General features: G+C 39.5%; 1 protein-coding gene across 11 annotated transcripts in view; it reads left to right on the top strand.

The window, feature by feature from the left end:
* NRXN1 (neurexin 1) overlaps positions 1 to 19,444 on the top strand; it is a 1,899,875-nt gene that overhangs the window by 184,019 nt on the left and 1,696,412 nt on the right. For 7 of the 11 annotated variants that reach the window (XM_073553971.1, XM_073553972.1, XM_073553973.1 and 4 more), the window contains 2 exons: positions 3,717 to 3,746; positions 4,513 to 4,524. The exons of 1 other annotated variant lie outside the window; for it this stretch is intronic. In XM_073553971.1, the coding sequence (XP_073410072.1) occupies positions 3,717 to 3,746; positions 4,513 to 4,524 (42 nt within the window). The remainder of the gene's footprint in view (positions 1 to 3,716; positions 3,747 to 4,512; positions 4,525 to 19,444) is intronic. 3 more of the 11 variants (XM_073553974.1, XM_073553970.1, XM_073553975.1) reach the window with 2 other exon arrangements.

Below are 19,444 nucleotides of genomic sequence, written 5' to 3'. Positions count from 1 at the left end.
ACATTTACTATTCAAGTTCCTAACAAAGATTTTCCAAGATATTTCATGCAGAACCGTTAAATTAAAAAAAAATTCCAGTAAAGCCCTTTTCCCTGATGTAAAAGAGATTAACGATAAATAATTCCGCATTATGTGTAATAGCAGACTGTAAACAAACCGGAACTTGTAAAAAAAAGGGGAACAAATTATTTTGTGAAAGAAGCAAAGACAAACTTAGCATTAAAAGAGTTGTCCACTAGTTGGACAACCTCTTCATGATCTAAATGGTTGACCCCGATAAAATAAAAAAGCTTATACTCACCTCCCATGCTGGCGCCATTCTAACAGTGTCGGCACTCGCAGTCCCAGAGCTCTCGTATGATTTTGTGACACATGACGCCGGCACCCACTCAGTGCAGGAGTCAATGTCCTCGTCTTTGTAAAGATTGAACATGAAGTGGAAGTTCGGGTTGCAGCTGATCTCGGATTTCCTTTTCATGTTCAATTCGACAGGAGGAGGAGCAGGCAGTGACGCCAGTGCTGACTGGGCCCCGGGCGTCACGTGTCACAACAACAGCACGGGAGCCCCCGGGAGAGCGAATGCCGATACAGCGGGAATGGCGCCAGGGACCAAGCGAGAAGTAGGAGAAGGCGTTGCCCCAGTAGTGGACAACTTATTTAACTTCTGCATCAATATTTACTCTGTCATTTTAATCTAGATGTTCTTACTGATGTGATGAAATCAATATTGAGGAACAGTCTATACAATGATTGTTTTAGAGATTATGCACATATTAAGTATTTGGTCCAGAAATTTCTTTACTGTTTTTGCATCTCTTGGCAGGAAAAACTTAGTGGCAAAACACTTGTTTTTGCAACGTGTTTTTGCCTCTTGTTTTTGCTGCAGATTTTTCCCACTCATTAGTATGGTTGAGGTGTGCAGCAAAAACAATGTAAGGCTATGTGCCCACGTTAGCGTTTTTAAACGCTCAGGAAACGTGTCTCCTTCCCAGAAAACGCGCGTTTTTGATGCGGTTTTTCCGCGCGTCTTTTGGACTATAGGAAATAGCCAAAAACGCGGACCTAAGCGAAAATTAATGAACATGCTGCGTTTTTAACAGCTAAGCGTTTCCTTAGTGGTAAAAACCACATCCATTGGCACAAAAAGGCCAAAATGCATTAAAATGAATGGGATGCTTCTTTTAAGCGTTTTTGATGCGGTTTGACCCCGAAAAATGCAGCAAAAACGCTTAAAAAAACGCAACATGGGCACACAGCCTAATAATTGCCATTCTGAAGATTTAAATCTGCACCAAATCTGCAATTCAAAAATAAGCAACGCGTGCAGGAGACTTCAGGATTCTCATTCACTTTGCTGGCTTCAGAAAATCCTTTAGTTTTTTTGACAAATCTGCACTGAAAAAATGCAGCAATAATAAACAGAATTTCCATTACATACTCCAACCACATAGTCATAATAATGTATGAAATGAAAATAAATATAAAAATACATACTGTAGTTTTGATGATACAAAATATTAAAATTTGCATGTTTATATTAATATATATACTGTATGTACTCAAATAAGAAAATATAAAAATAATATAATAATGTAATAATATATAATAATGCTAAATAATAATATGATAATAATAATAATAAAAAAAAAATATTTGCCAACCAATATGTCTTAATCATGCGGCATATTATGGCTCTGTTTAAAGGGGATATCTGGGACTTTGTGAAAAACAAAAAATGTGCCTAAGCACTGACAGCCAGGTAGTTACTGTCTACCTGCCTGTTGTGCCCGGTGCCTTTCTTCGCGATTCGCAATTCAGATGCCTCTCCTGACGTCACGTCAACAGAGAGGCGGATTCTGTTCCACCCTACTTTGTTGACAAGGTGTGACTGCTGACATCATGCAGATTGACAGATGGCTTCCCCAGTCCGGCTGTCAATCAGAATGACGTCAGATGGCCTGCCCTGTCAACAGTGCGGAGCGGAAAAGAAGCCTCCGCTCTTTCGACGTGACATCAGCAAAGGCAGCTGAATTATTGGCAGGAGTGGCCTGTGAGAAAAAAATGTGGAATTCTAAATGATATTCCGTATTATGGATGTATTTACCCTTAGAATCATTTGCACGTTTGCAGCACATAGAGTACCTACTGTTCAAAATTACAGCACCAGTGTACCATGGGAAAGAGCTTTGCTGCATGAAAGACCTAAAATATTATCTCCTTTTGCCATCAGGTTTTTGACTGTGCACTACAGTTTTCCTTTCCCTGCTTGCTGAAGAAGCATATAAGCATGTATTTTTTATGTTTTTCCACATCTGACACTCATGCCCAAAAATCACTCTTAAAGGGAACCTGTCATGTCCTAAAACGCTGTTATTTTGGGGTTCATCTGCAGGATAGGCTTCCAAAGTTGCCCTGCTGCCGCACTGAGAGCCCAACTGCCAAGAGGAAATTAACTTTATTCCTCCTAGCGGCTTCAGGCTTTAAGTCATGTATGTCATAAAGGTGCGGCCGATGAGGCTTCAGTCACAGCTCAGTACATAGTGAGCGCCAGCAGTTAGCGCACACCCGGCCCTGACTGACAGCCAGCTCTGTGCTCATTCACTTCTGAGCCAGTTGTCAGTCAGTGCCGGGTGCGTGGTTACAGCCGCCACTCACTATGCACTGGACAGAGACTCAAGCTTATGCCTGAAAACTCGAGGCTGCAGGGAGGAATAATGCTCGTTTCCTCCCAGCAGCTGCGCCTTCAGTGCAATGGTCTGCAGCTTTGGAACACTACTAACCTGCAGATTAGCCCCATATCTACTGGTTAATAGCATTTTTGGATGTGTCAGATTTCCTTTAAGTATGCAATTTTGTGTTAAAGGCAACTTAATTGTCTAAAGATTTGCTCATAATTTTCTTCTTACTTGGCTAACTTTTTCCTCTCTAGCCCAATTTATGAAGCAATGCGCAGAATATCATCCGAAAATCAACGTGACAAATAATGTACCATATACTTACCGTAATATGTTTCGCCAATTTGCCTTTTCTGTTAATCTCTAAAGGGATTAATAAAAAGAATACTTGATTTTTTTTGTACCATTGACCTCACACATATTACTTTCCATCTATACAGGCCCTCTGCTCACATATAGACTCCCATACAGATTCCTCCCATATTACCATTTCTATGTTAAATACTTTTTTTTTTGTTTAATGATCCAAAAACACTCATTTTTTTAATGAGGGGAAAAAGATCAGACCCAGCCCATTTGTCAGAATCTTCTTTTGATGCGCCTAATAGGAACAGAATTTCTTAATATAACAATGAAGGGATGATAAATACTGAATATAAAATCGTCAAAAGTAAAGAAAAAGCGAGAAAAAGCAATAAGAAAAAAACATATGTGATGATTCTCTTTGTTAGACTCCAAATGCAATTTTGCTTCTTAATTTTTGTTTATTTTTCTTTTTACAATTTTCTTTTTTTTTTTAATAACTATTTATAAGTGAAACACAGGGTCAAGTAGAGTTTGTAGATTGCAATTGAATTATTCTTTATCCCTGAATCTGTCCATCGGGGTTGAAATCAGTATGCATTTTTCCCCCCCTTTTAAAATGCAGATACTGTGCAGGAAGACCACTTGTTTGTCACAAACCATTTTTTTTTGTTATTGTGGCAACATCTTCCCATTCTCCCTTGTGCTTTGCTGACTATGCTCTTGTTTCCCTTTAAGGTCTGGCACACCTGATGATGGGCGACCAAGGTATGGGCTCTGTTCCTTTTCCACTCTGCTTTTCATTGTTTCCTACTGTTCTGTAGCTGCTTCAGTCCTTCACTGCAATGATGGGCCAAATTGCTTTCGAGCTGTGTATGACTGCCAATCTTGACACATTCTTTTTTAGCCACATCCTTATTTGGTTTATGTTCACTCCTGATAATCCTTTTCCTTTTCTGCAATATAATAACTGAATCCAATTGGAACGGATCAAAAGCAGCTGATTGAAAAATTTGTGTCTTGCTCAGATTGGGATAAACTGCTGAAGGGACAGGATGAAAAATTTTCACCAAGTCAAAAAAAAAATAGTGTTTGCTAATTTAGATTGAGAAAACTCTCAGTTTATCATATTGTACCCAGCGAAGGCTCCATTAATTTTCATTGATGCATGGCTGATTGGTTCACTCTGAAAGCACATCGTAGCCGTCTCTGGAATGCAAACATCTTACCGGGTAATCGTGTAATAATATCCAGTGTGCCATCTGCCTGCGTCATTTAAAACTTTTATTTTATTTTAAAAAAGAGCATGTACGTCTTACGCATGTCCAAGGTTGGTTGAATGTTGGCCAGTCTTTGGGCTATGCATTTCCATTCTTGTCATCATCATTTTCCACATCCTCATCAAGTGTCTCAGCTTTTCTTAGCAAATGATTGCATTTACATATATTCATGAATGTTTTTTTTTTTTCTTTTTCCTCTGTCTTCGTTGTCTGGAAATGCTTTCTTCATGGAACCATTCCATCAAAATCTCTAGGTAAAAGTAAAGGTACAACTTGTTTAATTTTCTCATTATAGATTTGTAACGTGTTTGTCAAAATGTGTCTTGATGTAAAGCATGTGTATATTTTACATAGTTGGTTCGTATTTTATGTTGGTCGATTTGGAAAAGACATCGAGACTAAAAAAAAAAATTGAATTATTTTCAGATGTTATAAAGATATAAGGCCCGATTCATTAAGACAGGTGTTGTACCTGCGAGACTTAATGAAGGGGCAAAGTAGAGTTAATTGTGTCTAAGTCATTATGGAGGGAATACTACTTAATAAATTAGGGCTCATACTCACTTGCGAGAGACTCGCACGATTCTCATGCGAGTCTCTTGCATAAACACCCGGCACTGCCGCCGGCACTGGGACCGGAGCGTGCAGCTGCATAGAAATACATGTAGCTGCACCCTTCGGTCCCAGTGCCGGCGGCTGTGCCAGGTTTTCATGCGAGAGACTCGCACAAGAATCGTGCAAGTCTCTCGCAAGTGAGTATGAGCCCTTAGGCACATCTTACAAGTGACTTGCTCCTCTCTGCCAGAGATGTAATCCAGTCAGGACCAGAACAATATTTCTGGTATAAGTTATGCCAGCAGAGTGGCATCACGTCTCATGAAATTCGTAGGCAGGTAATGCCTTGCTCATCTCCACCCATGCTTTACCCATTTTGCCCAAGCTGGCTGGGAATGGCATGAAAATGCAAAAAATGTTGACATTTTTGCGCAACTTCTGAGCTGGGCAAAAAATGTTGGAAGTTTTAGACTAGAGTTATCATGTCAATACTTTATTGAGTTGGGCCCACAGCATTTAAAATAATCTGCCTCTCTGCCCTCTTGAAATAAAGTGAAAATTATTTTACAAGAGTCCTTTTATTTTGGGGAGTTCTATCCCCCAGGGAAATGCAACATCAAGGTCTTCATTGGCTCAATTCTAGGCTGGTTTGTCCATAGGAGGTATGAAAGTGTTGCTCCTTTGCCAGGGAAGATAATAAAAAAATATCTAGCAATACCCAAATATTTTCTTTAACTTAGTGCCTGAAGGTATCACTAGTGGAAATTCTCCAAATTTGTTGTCGCTTACCAATAAAATAATTTGGCTGGATAAATAATGAAGCAGCTCGGAAGACTTATCGTAGTCTACACAACTTTATGGAAAGTTCACGTGTATAGAACATCTATAGTAAGGAAAAATTAAAAGTAGTTTGTCACCAGTTTAAATCTTTCCAAATCACTTATACCACTAGATAGGAGATGAGGAAGCAAACTTTTAGAAACTCATACACCATATGCAAATTAGATGGCAAGTGTCCTGGGGTTTTGTCTTCAAACTGTCTCACGATTTTCTCCAGAACAACAACTCTAGGTATCCACGGCGTTAAGCGTCATGCAATTAATATCCATGTCTTTGGAGATAACTAGAGACTAGAGACGTCACACATAGCGACTCACCAGCGATCCCGACAACGATATCAACGTGTCAGGATCGCATGTGAGTCGCTACATGATCGCTGGTGAGCTGTCAAACAGACAGCTTCACCAGCGATCAGCACAGCGACGCCGAGCGCGCGGCGTCACTGTGTACTTTAGTTACCAGCGCGCTGATGCAGGGAACTGGTAACTAAGGTACACATCTGGTTTCTAAGGGGCGTGCGTCACTTAGAAACCCGATGTGTACCTTGGTTGCCAGTTCCCTGCATCAGCACGCTGGTAACTAAGGTACACATCGGGTTTCTAAGCACAGCGCGCCCCCTTAGAAACCCGATGTGTACCTTAGTTACCAGCTCCTGCTCGCTGGTCTCCCGCCTGTCACACGCAACGATGCATGCTGACCACCGGGAGACCAACGACCCCAAAAATGCCCAGACATTTCAACAGCGATCAGCGATACCCGGCAGGGGGGCCGGTCGTTGATCGCTGTCACACACAGCGATCTCGCTGGTGAGATCGCTGTTGTGTCACAAAACTAGTGACTCAGCAGCGATCTCGCTAGCGAGATCGCTGTGTGTGACAGGGGCTTTAGTCAAGAGTCAAAAGGAGGTGTTGGGGAATGTTTACCTCTAATATCTCAGGGTACATCTTGATTATGGAACCCTCAGTGGACACTTGACATCTAATTACCTTTTGTTGGTACATTGTGATTAAAATTTTCTTTTCTGGGCTATACGAGCAGTAACATTGGCAATATAAGTGTTTTTTAATTTGTTTCCTTGTCACCTATTAGCTGTGTTAGGTGTTTGGAGGAGTCACAATCCCCAAGATTCACCTAAATAATAAATATGATTAAGCATACTATTCTTTACAATTAAATCGTTATTTTAGGGTTCTCTCACACTTAGATTTTTTGCCTTGTAAAAAAGTCAATGTTTTTGCAAGCTTTATTTGTAAAATTTTTCAGGCTTTTTTAAGTAATTTGGAAAAGATTATGGCTAGTGTTTGCTTAAAAACTATAGAAACTTGAAAAAATGTCAAAAATGCATTATTTTCTATAAAAAAGTTATGTGCTAAACCATCAATGGTACAAAAATAGCTGCAGAAAAATTGTTTTTTTATGTTGTTTACGGATTGCTTTGTGATTCCTTAGTTAGTAGGACACAGTGAAATTTATTTGGTGTATTAAATTGGTCAGTTAAAAATTGTGCATAAAATTTGAAAAAAAAAAATAGACTCGTAGAACGCTGTGCATGTTCATGATATATGTCAAAAATGATAAAATGTTTTGAACGTTGTCCAGTAATAGAAAGCTGTTGTGTTAAATTTCTGTTTGCCTGTTTAGAGTTAAGTGTGTTTTACAAGAAAAATGTGACAATAACTACAGAAAGTCATTGTTGTGAAATTGGTTTTAGAAAAATATGAAAACTTAAGGGATGATTTGTTTTTCTGTGTCTTATATCAACTGGACCCTGACTTTCCTTCAATATTTATATTACATCATTTCAAATTATGGCCTCAAGGTCATTTTAAAAAAATTTGGGATTCCATTGTTTCAACCCCTATTATCCATAATATAGGGAAATCAAAAGCATCGCGTTACTGAAGTATCTAAATTCTAAGAGGTCCCAAAATTAATTATTTGGAATAGGTGAGATTCCAATATTCACGGCTCACTCTAAAGTGTGAGACTGAATTCAGGCATCCGTAAAATACTGGCCATGTATCTTCCAACCAAAAGTTAACAAGCCACACAGAAATGTATGAGCCTCTTGAATTTGGGTTGGGAGACCTGCTCCCAGTCCATAAATCACAGTCCATACATAGACAATGTTTCACTGACGTCTGAATTTGGCCTTACATTTTAAAGTGAGAACAGTGTATTACTTTATTTGACCTATGGGGGCACTGCAGGAAAATGGAACACTTGTTTTCTGTTTCTAGTACATTTTACAGCTGATCACTTTGGGTCCCAGAAGTCACTTTGTGATCAGCTTATCATTAGTAGAACTTTGACATAAAAAAAATAACTGTACAAAGTAAATCTCTCCATTAACTTAAGTGGAAACCTCTACTTTATGATTCATTGTAAAGTATATTTTACAGAATAAAAAGCATTAAATTGCATATTGTTTGAGCTGTAATGAACAAGACAATTTTGTCATTTAGATTTCATATATCCCTTGTTGTCATTTTTCTTTTTCTCTGTTACCAATATATCTGGGACTGATGTTTTACAACAATAACAATATGAAAAAAATAAAAGTGAATTACAGTAATTTGGGGATGTCTTCAATGCTTTAGGATTGCTGACATCCTCAGTTTCTTTTGACCTTAATAAGAGCAGTAAATGTGCTTGGGTCACATTGCTGATGGCTATCTACTCGTCTCACTGGAGCTCGACATCACAGAAGAAGTGTCTCTTAAGGTCGTCTGAGGCCGAGAATGATGGAAGACGTTTTAGAACTCAGTCAACAGATCAATTCCAGAACAAAGTGTTGTACATTAGCATCAGCAAAAAATAAGAATATTAAATAGGCTGGTATATTTGAAGATGTTACTTTTGAAAATGTTTTTCCTCTCTAATCTAATAAAGAAAAGTTGTTTTTTTATAACACATAATATATGATGCACTGAACATCCCTGGTCAGACATGACATCTTCACTCAATGCCTGGACTTTCGGCACTGAGAAATGTGTGCCAACCGACATGACTTCACAACGCCAGATGCCCAAGGGATTAGGCAACCCTGATCATTATGTCATGACATGCACTGTACCATCACGATGGATGTCAAGAAATCTGAGGCATCTCCCTGGCCGAGTAAAGGTGATGGAAAAGCCATAGAGAGCACGTGGAAAACTGAATGTGAGCCTACAGTGGTGGAAAACATGAGCGGCAAGGAGAGTTTTCTTTTTTTATTTAAATTGAAATTCATTATGCCTTATGGTCTGGAGAAACCTCAGAGCATAATAAGGAACATTTGATTTGCACCGAATAATTTAGAGGTGAAACAAATTTCCTGGTCAAATTCAAGCGAGCTACTGAATTTGAATTTCGGCAAATTTGCTCATCACTCCTAACCTTCTAACCCCGTGACACATTTTTTGCCTTCCAGGGCCTTAGTTTTTTTTTCATTCAATGTAGCTCAGCTTGTCTACAGTCAGCACAATTTGTGTTTTTAATGGCATTATTTTGGAATACAGACGGGTTCTTCCCGGGAGTGTGCACATTGCATACTCGACCGCCGTACCCAAGGCAGACAATGGTAAATACTCACAACGCACAGTGCTAGGAGGATTCACAAGTCTGAAGTCACACAGAGTAACATTTTAGACCAGACAAGCTCTTTTTAAGTGTTTTCTTATGCCAATCACATGGAAAAATGAATAGCTATATAGATAAAGATATTTGATTCTTAGAAGTGAGTTATTAAGAGGTCAGCCTGCATGTACTGTCAGACTTCACTGGATATAGAACTATTCTGAACAGGTGAACAATATTTTTTGTGTATGCCAAATAAGACAGAACAGCATAGTGAAAGTAGTTCTGATATCCGAATCATCAGCCATTGCAGTAAATAACATTGAAGCATTCTCGCTATGGTACTTGCTTAAACCATATGCGCACCCCAAGCCTGCTGTCATCATTCGTTTCCTGAACACAAACCCTACTTCGGTGTAAATTTAGTGATCCAAAACTATGTTCCTCCATTTTTTCTAATAAGCAGGGTTTTACTTTTTAAACGATGTAAGTATTTTATGATACTGTTATCTCCGCTCTGATTCTTTTATTGAGCGATTGTCTTTTAATTACTAGAGTGAGAATACTTTGAACATAGTTAGAAATTGTGAGTGTTCCTAAAATTGTATTCTTAATCTGAAATCTGAAATCTGAAAGGGCTTTGTTCACATTTTAGCTTTTTTTTCCTTACTTTATGCCACCTTTTTAGGCCGGTTTCACATTAGCGCTTTTTAAGAGCACGCATGGCCGGGGGTAGCTCCGCCCCCGAGCCGGCTCTCTGCCCGGCGTGCCCGCCCCTTGCTTGTAGCACCGCCTACTAGCGGACAGCGGCGCCTGCGATCGGCGCACCCTATCTTTAGCATAGGGTGCGCAGATCGTGCGCAGGCCGTGCGCTAGTTGCGCTTTGACCTGCGCTGCGCACTTTTGACGGTGCGCCGTGCGCGCCAAAATCAAAATTTCGGATTTTGGCGCGCACGGCGCACCGTCAAAAGTGCGCAGCGCAGGTCAAAGCGCAACTAGCGCACGGCCTGCACACGATCTGCGCACCCTATGCTAAAGATAGGGTGCGCCGATCGCAGGCGCCGCTGTCCGCTAGTAGGCGGCGCTACAAGCAAGGGGCGGGCACGCCGGGCAGAGAGCCGGCTCGGGGGCGGAGCTACCCCCGGCCGTGCGTGCGCTTAAAAAGCGCTAATGTGAAACCGGCCTTAGACTAGTTTTTTGGGCCCAAATGTTATAATTGCCTAAAGTCTTGCCTCATTTATGAACCAACCTCACCCTCTTCACAAAGCTACACCAATTTTTTGTGTGAGGTTTTAAAAGCATCTAAAGAGCTTATTAAATATTATACAATGCATTTTACAAAAATAAATATGGCCTAATAAATATGGAAAGCAATGGTCTGTCTGTGTACTACATACCAGTGCAGAATTTTTCAGAGTGAGATATTACCTTCTAACTAATCTTTGAAAATTAAGATTCTTAGTTTTTCAGATCAGCTATACATTTTTAGCACTGTTCCCCAACCAACTGTCTGCAGTTCTGATGACTGCGGTATTTCCTTATTATCCATAAATTATAATTATGAGACTACTGAACCCAGGTCATATGGTCAAAAGGTTTATAGAAATAATTATTTAATTAATTAATTTTAAAAGAATCAATTTTCTTACAAACTTTCCCCCAAAAAATCTGATTCTAATTATATAATTTTTTTTGGAGGAATCAACTCATGAATTCACAATATGACAGCCAGACAGCTACCATTTTTCTGGATTCTGAAGGTTAGGAAGAGGTTAGAAAAAACAATACAATGTTATACTCACCTCTTCACAGCTCAGTCTTTACTTTTACCACCACTGCAGCTCTCTGCCCAATCTCTGCTCATTGGTCCAGAATCTTCCAGCTCTAATTAGACCCTACTTGGTCACATGTAGACCCTACTTGATGTCATTGACATCAGTGATGGAGTCTTCTGGTGCTGCCTAGGTTCCACGCGGTCAATGGGGTGTAATCACGTCATTGATGTTGCTTGACGTTACGACATGCTGCTTGTTAGTGCTGGAAGATTCTGGAGCAAAGAGAAGACCAAAGAAGAGTAAGTTGAAGACCACACGGGTATATAATGTTTTATCATTTTTTCTATCCCCTTTTTGACCCTCAGAGATCATCTGGCTGCTATGTTTTAGAATTCATGCAAACTAAATACCTAAAAAATTGGATTTGTTAAAATCCAAAATTTTAGAGAAATCGGTTAAAGAATTAGATTTAAAAAAAAAAAATTTGTACACCTTAATTTTGACCCTATTACCTGGTTTCAGTAGTCTCATAACTACAATATGCAGGGTGGGCCATTTATATGGATTCACCTAAATAAAATAGGAATGGTTGGTGACCCAGATTGGCGTGCTGAATTTGCAGAATGGGCAAAGCAAAAATTGGAACAGGACCCTCAGTTTACACAGAACATTATGTTCAGTGATGAGGCAAACTTTTTTGGGTGGGCCATTTATATGGATACACCTAAATATAATGAGAATGGTGACAGTTTTCTTGTGCAGGGTGTCTTGCATTGAAATCTGCTGCAATGACCCGGGTATTGCGTTCACCAGACATCAACACAATTTCTATCCGCTCCTCACATGTTAACCTCTACGACATGTCAATGGCTGTAAACAAAGAGAAACTTGTAAATAACTCATGAAAGAATAAAGTTGCGTTAAAACCAAGCACATCATTGTTTTTCTTGTGAAATTCTCAATAAGTTTGATCTGTCACATGACCCTCTTCCCATTGGAAAAAATAAAGTTGTATCCAAAATGGCCGACTTCAAAATGGCCACCATGGTCACCACCCATCTTGAAAAGTTTTGCCCCTCCCATATACTAATGTGCCACAAACAGGAAGTTGATATCACCAACCATTCCCATTTTATTTAGGTGTATCCACATACATGGCCCACCCTGTATATTATTATAGATAATGTTAAAGAATTGTCTTGAAGGCGGATAGTGCTGTGCTGCCAGGAGATAAATAATTTGAGGATGCTTTATATTCAAAAGATATGTGGTCTATTCATAACACATTTTAAAGTCATGACTGACTTCTTCAGGAGACCCACAGAAAGTATACAACGCGACAGTCATGGTTTGAATAAGACATATTCAAAAACTGGCACCGGGAACACAAATTAACACCCATTGGGGGTGTAAATAGTTTTTTTTGTCCATTTAAATAAAGCTGAAGGGGAACAAGTACTTCTGTAAAAAAAGTATGCACATGTTAAGCTTGAAGAAAAAGGAAAAAATTAATAACAGTTATATATTTATAATTATCATGTACAATAAAGCTTAACATATAAATCCTTTTGTCTCAGAAGCATTTTTTCCCTTTTAGCTTTATTTAAATGGATAAAAATACACTATTCACACTCCAAATGGGGGTTAATTTGTGTTCTTGGTGCCAGTTTTTGAATATGACTTATATAAACCATGGCTCTTATCGCGATGTATACTTTTCAGCGGTTCTCTGGAAGTAAACGTCAAACCTGACTTTGAAACGTGTTGAAAGTAAGCCGCGTATCTTTTGAATATCAAGAATTCTGGATTTATTTTTCTACTGCTATCACAGCACTCTGCCTTCCAGACAATTCTTTGATACCTTCATTGGACTCTCCAACTGGTGGAGTAGAAGCAGCTGGATATATTATTGGGCTTTTACAAGAGATGTGTTTTTTACAACTCAGTCAGTTGAGTAGTTACCGCATCTAGCTAACGCTTGTGTCCACATTTTGTCCACTCCTATTTTTTATTATAGAGGACTTGGCACTCTTTTGAATTATACAAATTTTGTGGTTTATTGTGACGGCAGTCCACTAATAATCATAAGATGCTTCAATCTTTTTATAATCAGGCCTTCATCAGAGACGGATTGCTAGAGAAGGGTAGTAGATAGTAAAAAAAGTGGCAAAGTAGCGTTGAGGATATTGTGAGTCCTCACTTTTGAGTTATCACCACGCACAAGATGAGGACACACAGTATCCTGAGCACTACTATCCTGAGTCATCTTTTTTTCTTCTCTACTCTTCCTCACTAGCAAACTATTACTGATGAAGGTCTAATTATGAAAAGACCGAATGTCATATGATCACTCAATAGTGTTGTTCACAATAAAGCACAGCATTCGCATCAAACCAAAGGTGTTCCAAGTTCCTTATATTGCTTGACCTTGGGGTGGAAACCTAGTTGTGAACCCACAATGCATACGTGCTGTGCATCTCTTTGTCTACGGAATATCTTTGGCACCACTTTGACATAATATTGGTTGAAAGTTATGCGTAGCGAATAGAATCTGCCCACTTGAATTGAGCAAATCTTCCCAATTCGAATTTCAACTCAAGTCAATATCAAATATTGAGAATGCAACACTAAACTGAGTATCTGTAGTAGACATATTTTTCTATTTATGCAGTGTAGCTCAACTTCACCTCTCATCATTGAAAGTGGCTCACAAGCTAGAAATAGTCTCAAATTTTGCAGCCAAAGTCTACAAAGTTACTTTGTGTAGATAAAGTCCTCAAAGCAAACCCTGCAGAGGAGAAAGATTGACGAGACTAATAAATCATACTAAGACCGGTTTTATCCATCCTATAGATCCTTCTGTTCGAGTTGCTCTACTAAGGAAACTGAGCCTGCTTGATATGGAAATCTGTGCTCTTAACAAAGATTTGGATTTTAAAGGTGATTTGAATATAAAGAAAATGTATTTAGAAGAGAAGATACAATTAAATATACGAGATAAAAAAATATGTATATTGTGGTCCCCTAGAATATAATAGGGATAGAGCTGATGACATACTGCAAATGGGTGCAGTATTTAAGTCAAAATTTTGGCTCACAGCCATGGAACATCTTCATGTGCCCAAATGAAAATGAAATTGCTGGTTTGCATAAACAAATTTCTAGGATTTCAAGGATACTTTTTATGATCAAAAGATCAGCATACTGTTAGGCTAAGTTCACACTTGCGTATGGCTGGTCTGCGTAGGGCTGCGTACTTCCTCCCTTAATCTCCGCCTATGATCCGTCTACTTCCGCATGCATCCTGCATCGTCCTGCGTGCCTATCTTTAACATTGGGTATGCAAGAACATCCATTGTATGCGGCGTTTTGACGTGCCCGCCGACAGCACTGGAACGCAACATGTAGACCAGCCATACGCAAGTGTGAACTTAGCCTTAGATAGTAAATAGATCATTTTTAAAGGTAAATTTATAGGGATATTCCCATCTCCAAGATCCTATCCCAGTATGTAGTAGGTGTGATAATAATAATAGCAAATACTTCCAATTAGAAATGTAGCATAGTTCGTATTCGCTATGTTGCTTACCTCATGTGCGAGCCATAGTAGTAGCTTAGGTATTTATGGTTACCACCACCACTAACAACAAACTGTCACTATATGAGTGGTCTATCTAGTGCAACCTGTAGCCTACATTGTATCAACATCTTGTATAGCTTCATTAAATAAATGGGAAAAAAATGAACTCCTTTGGGCACAAATTCGAAAGGAGACCAATGAAGTGCAATTCAGCTCTAGGCACATCTATTAGATGCGCCAATTCTGGCGCTTTGCCTGGCTCTTCCCACTTGCCGTGTATCGGTGGACAGTGGGGTTCATATTTATTGGGTTGATATCACCTTTTTATTGTCAGGCAACATCAAGCCCATGGCTTAGTAATGGAGAGGTGTCTATAAGACACCCCTCCATTATTAATCCTATAGTTGTATGGTAAATAAAGACACAGCCAGAATAAAGTCCTTTATTTGAAATAAGACTAAACACAGTTTTCCATTTTTATTTAAACGCCTAATTCCAGTAAAGCCCTCGTTCTCCTGTAATAAAAGTAAAATAAAAAAAAAAACAATATACTATACCTGTCCGTTGTTCTGTCCCATGCCATAATCCATGTCTGGGGATAAACACTTTTCAACCTGGACAGTGCCAAGGTGGGTCCGTCCAGGTTGAAAACCACTGGTGAATGAGCTGCTGGAAACGCAGCCTCAGAGACCAGTGGTGACATCATTGAGGTTTCCGTCAGGTCACTGAGGCTCTGTTCCCAGCCAGGCTGAACTGTGTTGACCTCGGTGAGATCCATGCTAGTACCGTGAGAAAAACAAAACGGTATATATAAAGGTACTACATATTAAGTGTCATATGCTTGATTGTAAATAAATTATAGGAAATGGCCTCAAAATGATCCCATACAGTATATACCATCACAAGTCTTAATGTTGTCAAAGTAAGTAAAGTGCTACTGTAACATCAAACAATTCCCAATAACAATAACAATTATAAATGATGTAGAAATATAAAGGGCAAGTGCATAAAACCTCCTCATAAATTTATTAGTAGTTTTTAGCATTATAATAAGAGCAAATCACAAAATTATGAAAGGGGAGATTAAGCAACCTTAGTTTACAATAGTGTAGGCCCACATGTGCTGAGCCCCAACTCACGTTTCACCCTGCTTCCTCAGGGGACGTGTGCAGAATATTGTAAATTAAATTGTGATTTTTGTCCTGAAGTTCTATTGCACTTCATTGGTCACCTTTTGGATTTGTGACCAAGGAGCGCATTTTTTCATTTCCTATAGCCTAATATGTTGATCCAGAGGAAGGCAAAAAACCCCATTGGGCAGACAGTAATAGCTCTGTATTATCGGAAAATTCCTTACCCACTGCACATATGACAATTAGACTAGTTCCCAGGATCAACATCCCATCACAGAATCTAGCTCCCATAACCTGTAATATTATATTTTTCAAGAAAGACATCATACTGATAACAAAATCAACCTTGTTCTTCAGGTATAGACTCAAATATGTGTTAAGAGAAATCTTCGGTATAATATATATTAAGTACATATTTCCTTATTAGACTAACAGGAATATGTGTGAAAAAGGAGGGCTTTCTACACCTGTAGTCCAATAATGTATCCTAGCTTAGATTATATGGGTGCCATCATCTCGTAAACCATCCACGCCATGAATATGAAGAAAAATGAGTTGCATATTCACATCCTAATTAAAGGCGTTGTTCACTACCAAGACAACCCCTTATTAAGTTAAATGTTCGGCCCTGTTAAAGTAATAAAACCTATACTCATCTCCCGTTCCGGCTCCGATCCAGTGTTGTCGGCACTCACGGTCCTAGGGTTGTGATGCAGTGGAATGACACGTGATGCCTGGTACCCAATCAGCGCTGATGTCGCTGTCTCCGCCTTCGGACAAACTGAACGTAAAGAGCAAGTCCAGGCTGCAGCCGATCCCTGACTTCCTCTTCATGTTCAGTTTGTCCGAAGGTGGAGACAGCGACGCCAGCGTTACTTGTCAAAACATCGCATCACAACCTGGGGAAAAGCGAGTGCCAATACCGCAGGAACGGCGCCAGCACGGGTGGTGAGTATAGGCTTTATTATTTTATTGGGGCTGAATATTTATTTTAAGAAGGGGTTGTTATGTTGATTATTTTCTTTATCAATAATCTCTGATTTAGAGGAGTAGTGGCCAATACAAAATGTTGTAATACCATGTTGCTATGTGATAGTGTATATACTGGAGCGTGTAATAGCTTAGATCATGAACCAAAAAGATTTGAATATGAAATACTTCACAGCGAAATGATAGTTCCCATTTACATACTGCAGCGCTGCAATATTATATTGCTACATGAAACTAGTTTATATGTTATATGAAACTCATAAAACAGCAGAATTCTATATTTCCAATATAGGCTATAATCTGAAAAGCCAAAAGTAGAGATACACAATTGAAATCCTTTATGGCAATATAGGTAGTGATCATGCATAATGTATGAGTATAAGAATATTTAGTACAGTATGTTCTATAGGTAAGCTATGAATCTAAATTCATCCCCACTGAGTACATTGCTAGTTTTATGAGGCGGTTTTATGGAGTAAGTTATGGGATTTTTAGATGGATTTGACATTTTGTCCAAACTGAGACCACATCTTCTCATCTTGTATGTTGATGACATTAGGTAATAAGATGCTAGATCCCAGCATGTCCTGTAGAAAATATAGTATAACTTGTAAGACTCATACAAGAAGAAAGTATATGTGAAGAAATAAGAACACCGAATATGGTGCCACATGACTGTGATCTCTCTACACAGCACTGCTGTGAACGGTGTCACATAAAAGACAGTGAGTGTAGGTAATGATTTCTCCAGCTAAAATAGTTTCTATTGAAGAGGTTGTCCACTGCTTTAGAATTGATGACCTATCCTTAGGATAGGTCATCAATGTGTGATTGGTTGTCCGAAACCCCCACTGATCAGATGTTATTGGTGGCAGAATACTCATTTGTGTAGCTGCTCCATCTTCTGATAGTGGCCGTGGCAGGGTACTGCACATCCGCCTCCTATTGATTTGAATACTAGGCAGATGTGTAGTGCCAAGCCTTGGCCACTACCAGAAGACAGCGAACTCAGCAAGCTAGTTTCTGCAGCCAGTTGCGGCCTTCGCCGACACCACCTCCAGCTGATCTGTGTAGGTGGAGGATAGGTCACCAATGCTAAAGAAGTGGACAACATCTTTAAATACTGTTCCCAAAGTGCTGTTCTTAGAACAGCAGCATAAGAATTCAGTTATAGATACAAAGCAGATAACTAGAACCATATATAGATCTATAATATACTGGACCTCTAAAGCCACTTATTAGATGTAGCACTCCTAAAAGTCAAGATTGTCCCTTTAATGAGCTTTGCCACATGACTTAGGATACTCCGACTCAAGCTACAACATTTTCATAAAGGATTGTGTACCTTTATTAATGTTTTGTTGCTTGATCTAGAGTTATAAAATTATCATTTTATTTCAGTTAAAAAATTATTTAAAAGAAAAGGATTATGCAACCATGCTGACATAGTGTCAGGAACACCGCACTGCACTTGCTCACTGTGCCAGTGCGGGTGTCCTGAGTACAAAGACAGTACTCACAGATACCTGTGGAGCAGGGCAGCAGCGGTGACGATGCGTGCTTCAGAGTATCAGAACCTGAAGCACGTGACTGCTGGGGGCGTGACCTAAGCTCCACAGAGCTAGAAGCTGCAGGGAAACTCCTAGAAAGGTAACTACGGGGCAATGTTACCCAGGGGCATAGACAGAGACAGAAACCAGACGAAGCCAGGGACAAAGCACCAGATAGCAATACAGTACCACGGGGTTTAGACAGAAAGGATAGTCAGGACGTAGCAATAGGTCAGAAAACCAGAACGGGCAATAGACGGTACAATAGGGACAAACTGTAATGGAGTAAAGATAGCCAAGCCAGGAGGTCAGAACCGGAGAAGACAGTAGTACCAAAGCGAGAGACGGAGTACAGAGTGAGGGAACAGGCCGGGTCATACACGGGAAGCAAGCAAGCAACGCAGAATACACGCACACCAGGGGTCAGACACACCAGAACAACAGTATAGCTGACAGAGAACCCTGGTAAAGAGTGAGTATAAATACCCCTCCCAGATCCAGAAAGAGGCCACGAACACTTAACCCTGTGAGTGCAGGGCAAGAACCCTGTTCAAACCATGACACATAGCTTTCAAAGTAGGTACACCAGCTTCATGAGGTCCAAAAGATCTATTTAATAATGGAGTTCTCAATTAACTGAACCCATTCTTGGGCAAATTTGTAGACAAAATTATATTCAGGGTAATACTCCAGCATTAGAAATCCATATTGCTTATTAATGAATTATGAAAAACGCACAAGATTTCTAGTTATAAATTTAAAAACTCACTTGTCTCAAACCTCCCAGGATACTTACTGAAAGCCCTGAAACATGTGGGGATTTACATTGCTATCTGTGTACCCAAGTATTGTGATTAGAGATGAGCATACCCAAACTTAAAAGTTAAGAGTTCATACCGGACAGTAAGTGCCCGGTGCTAAATGCCGGACACGGACTTCTCCTGGAAGGCCGTTGCAATGTTCGAAGTTCTGGGGTAAGTCAGTTGCAGAAAGAGAAAGAAATTTTTTTCCAGCTCTAAATTTTGGGTCCCCATACATGTCAATGGGGTTCGGGTTCTGGATCAAGTTCAGGTAAAGTCCTAGTATCCGAACTGAACTTTGGACTAAAGTTCGGGTCTTGTACCAGAGCCCAAACTTCCATGTGTCCACACTTCCCTAATTGTGATGCTTTGATAAATACTGGATTTTAAATTTAACCTTTA

The sequence above is a fragment of the Dendrobates tinctorius genome, unplaced genomic scaffold, assembly GCF_039654945.1.
Source record: "Dendrobates tinctorius isolate UK_male_01 unplaced genomic scaffold, ASM3965494v1 ptg000205l, whole genome shotgun sequence".
NCBI classification, from domain to species: Eukaryota; Metazoa; Chordata; class Amphibia; order Anura; family Dendrobatidae; genus Dendrobates; species Dendrobates tinctorius.
This window is presented reverse-complemented; position numbering and strand designations above follow the sequence as displayed.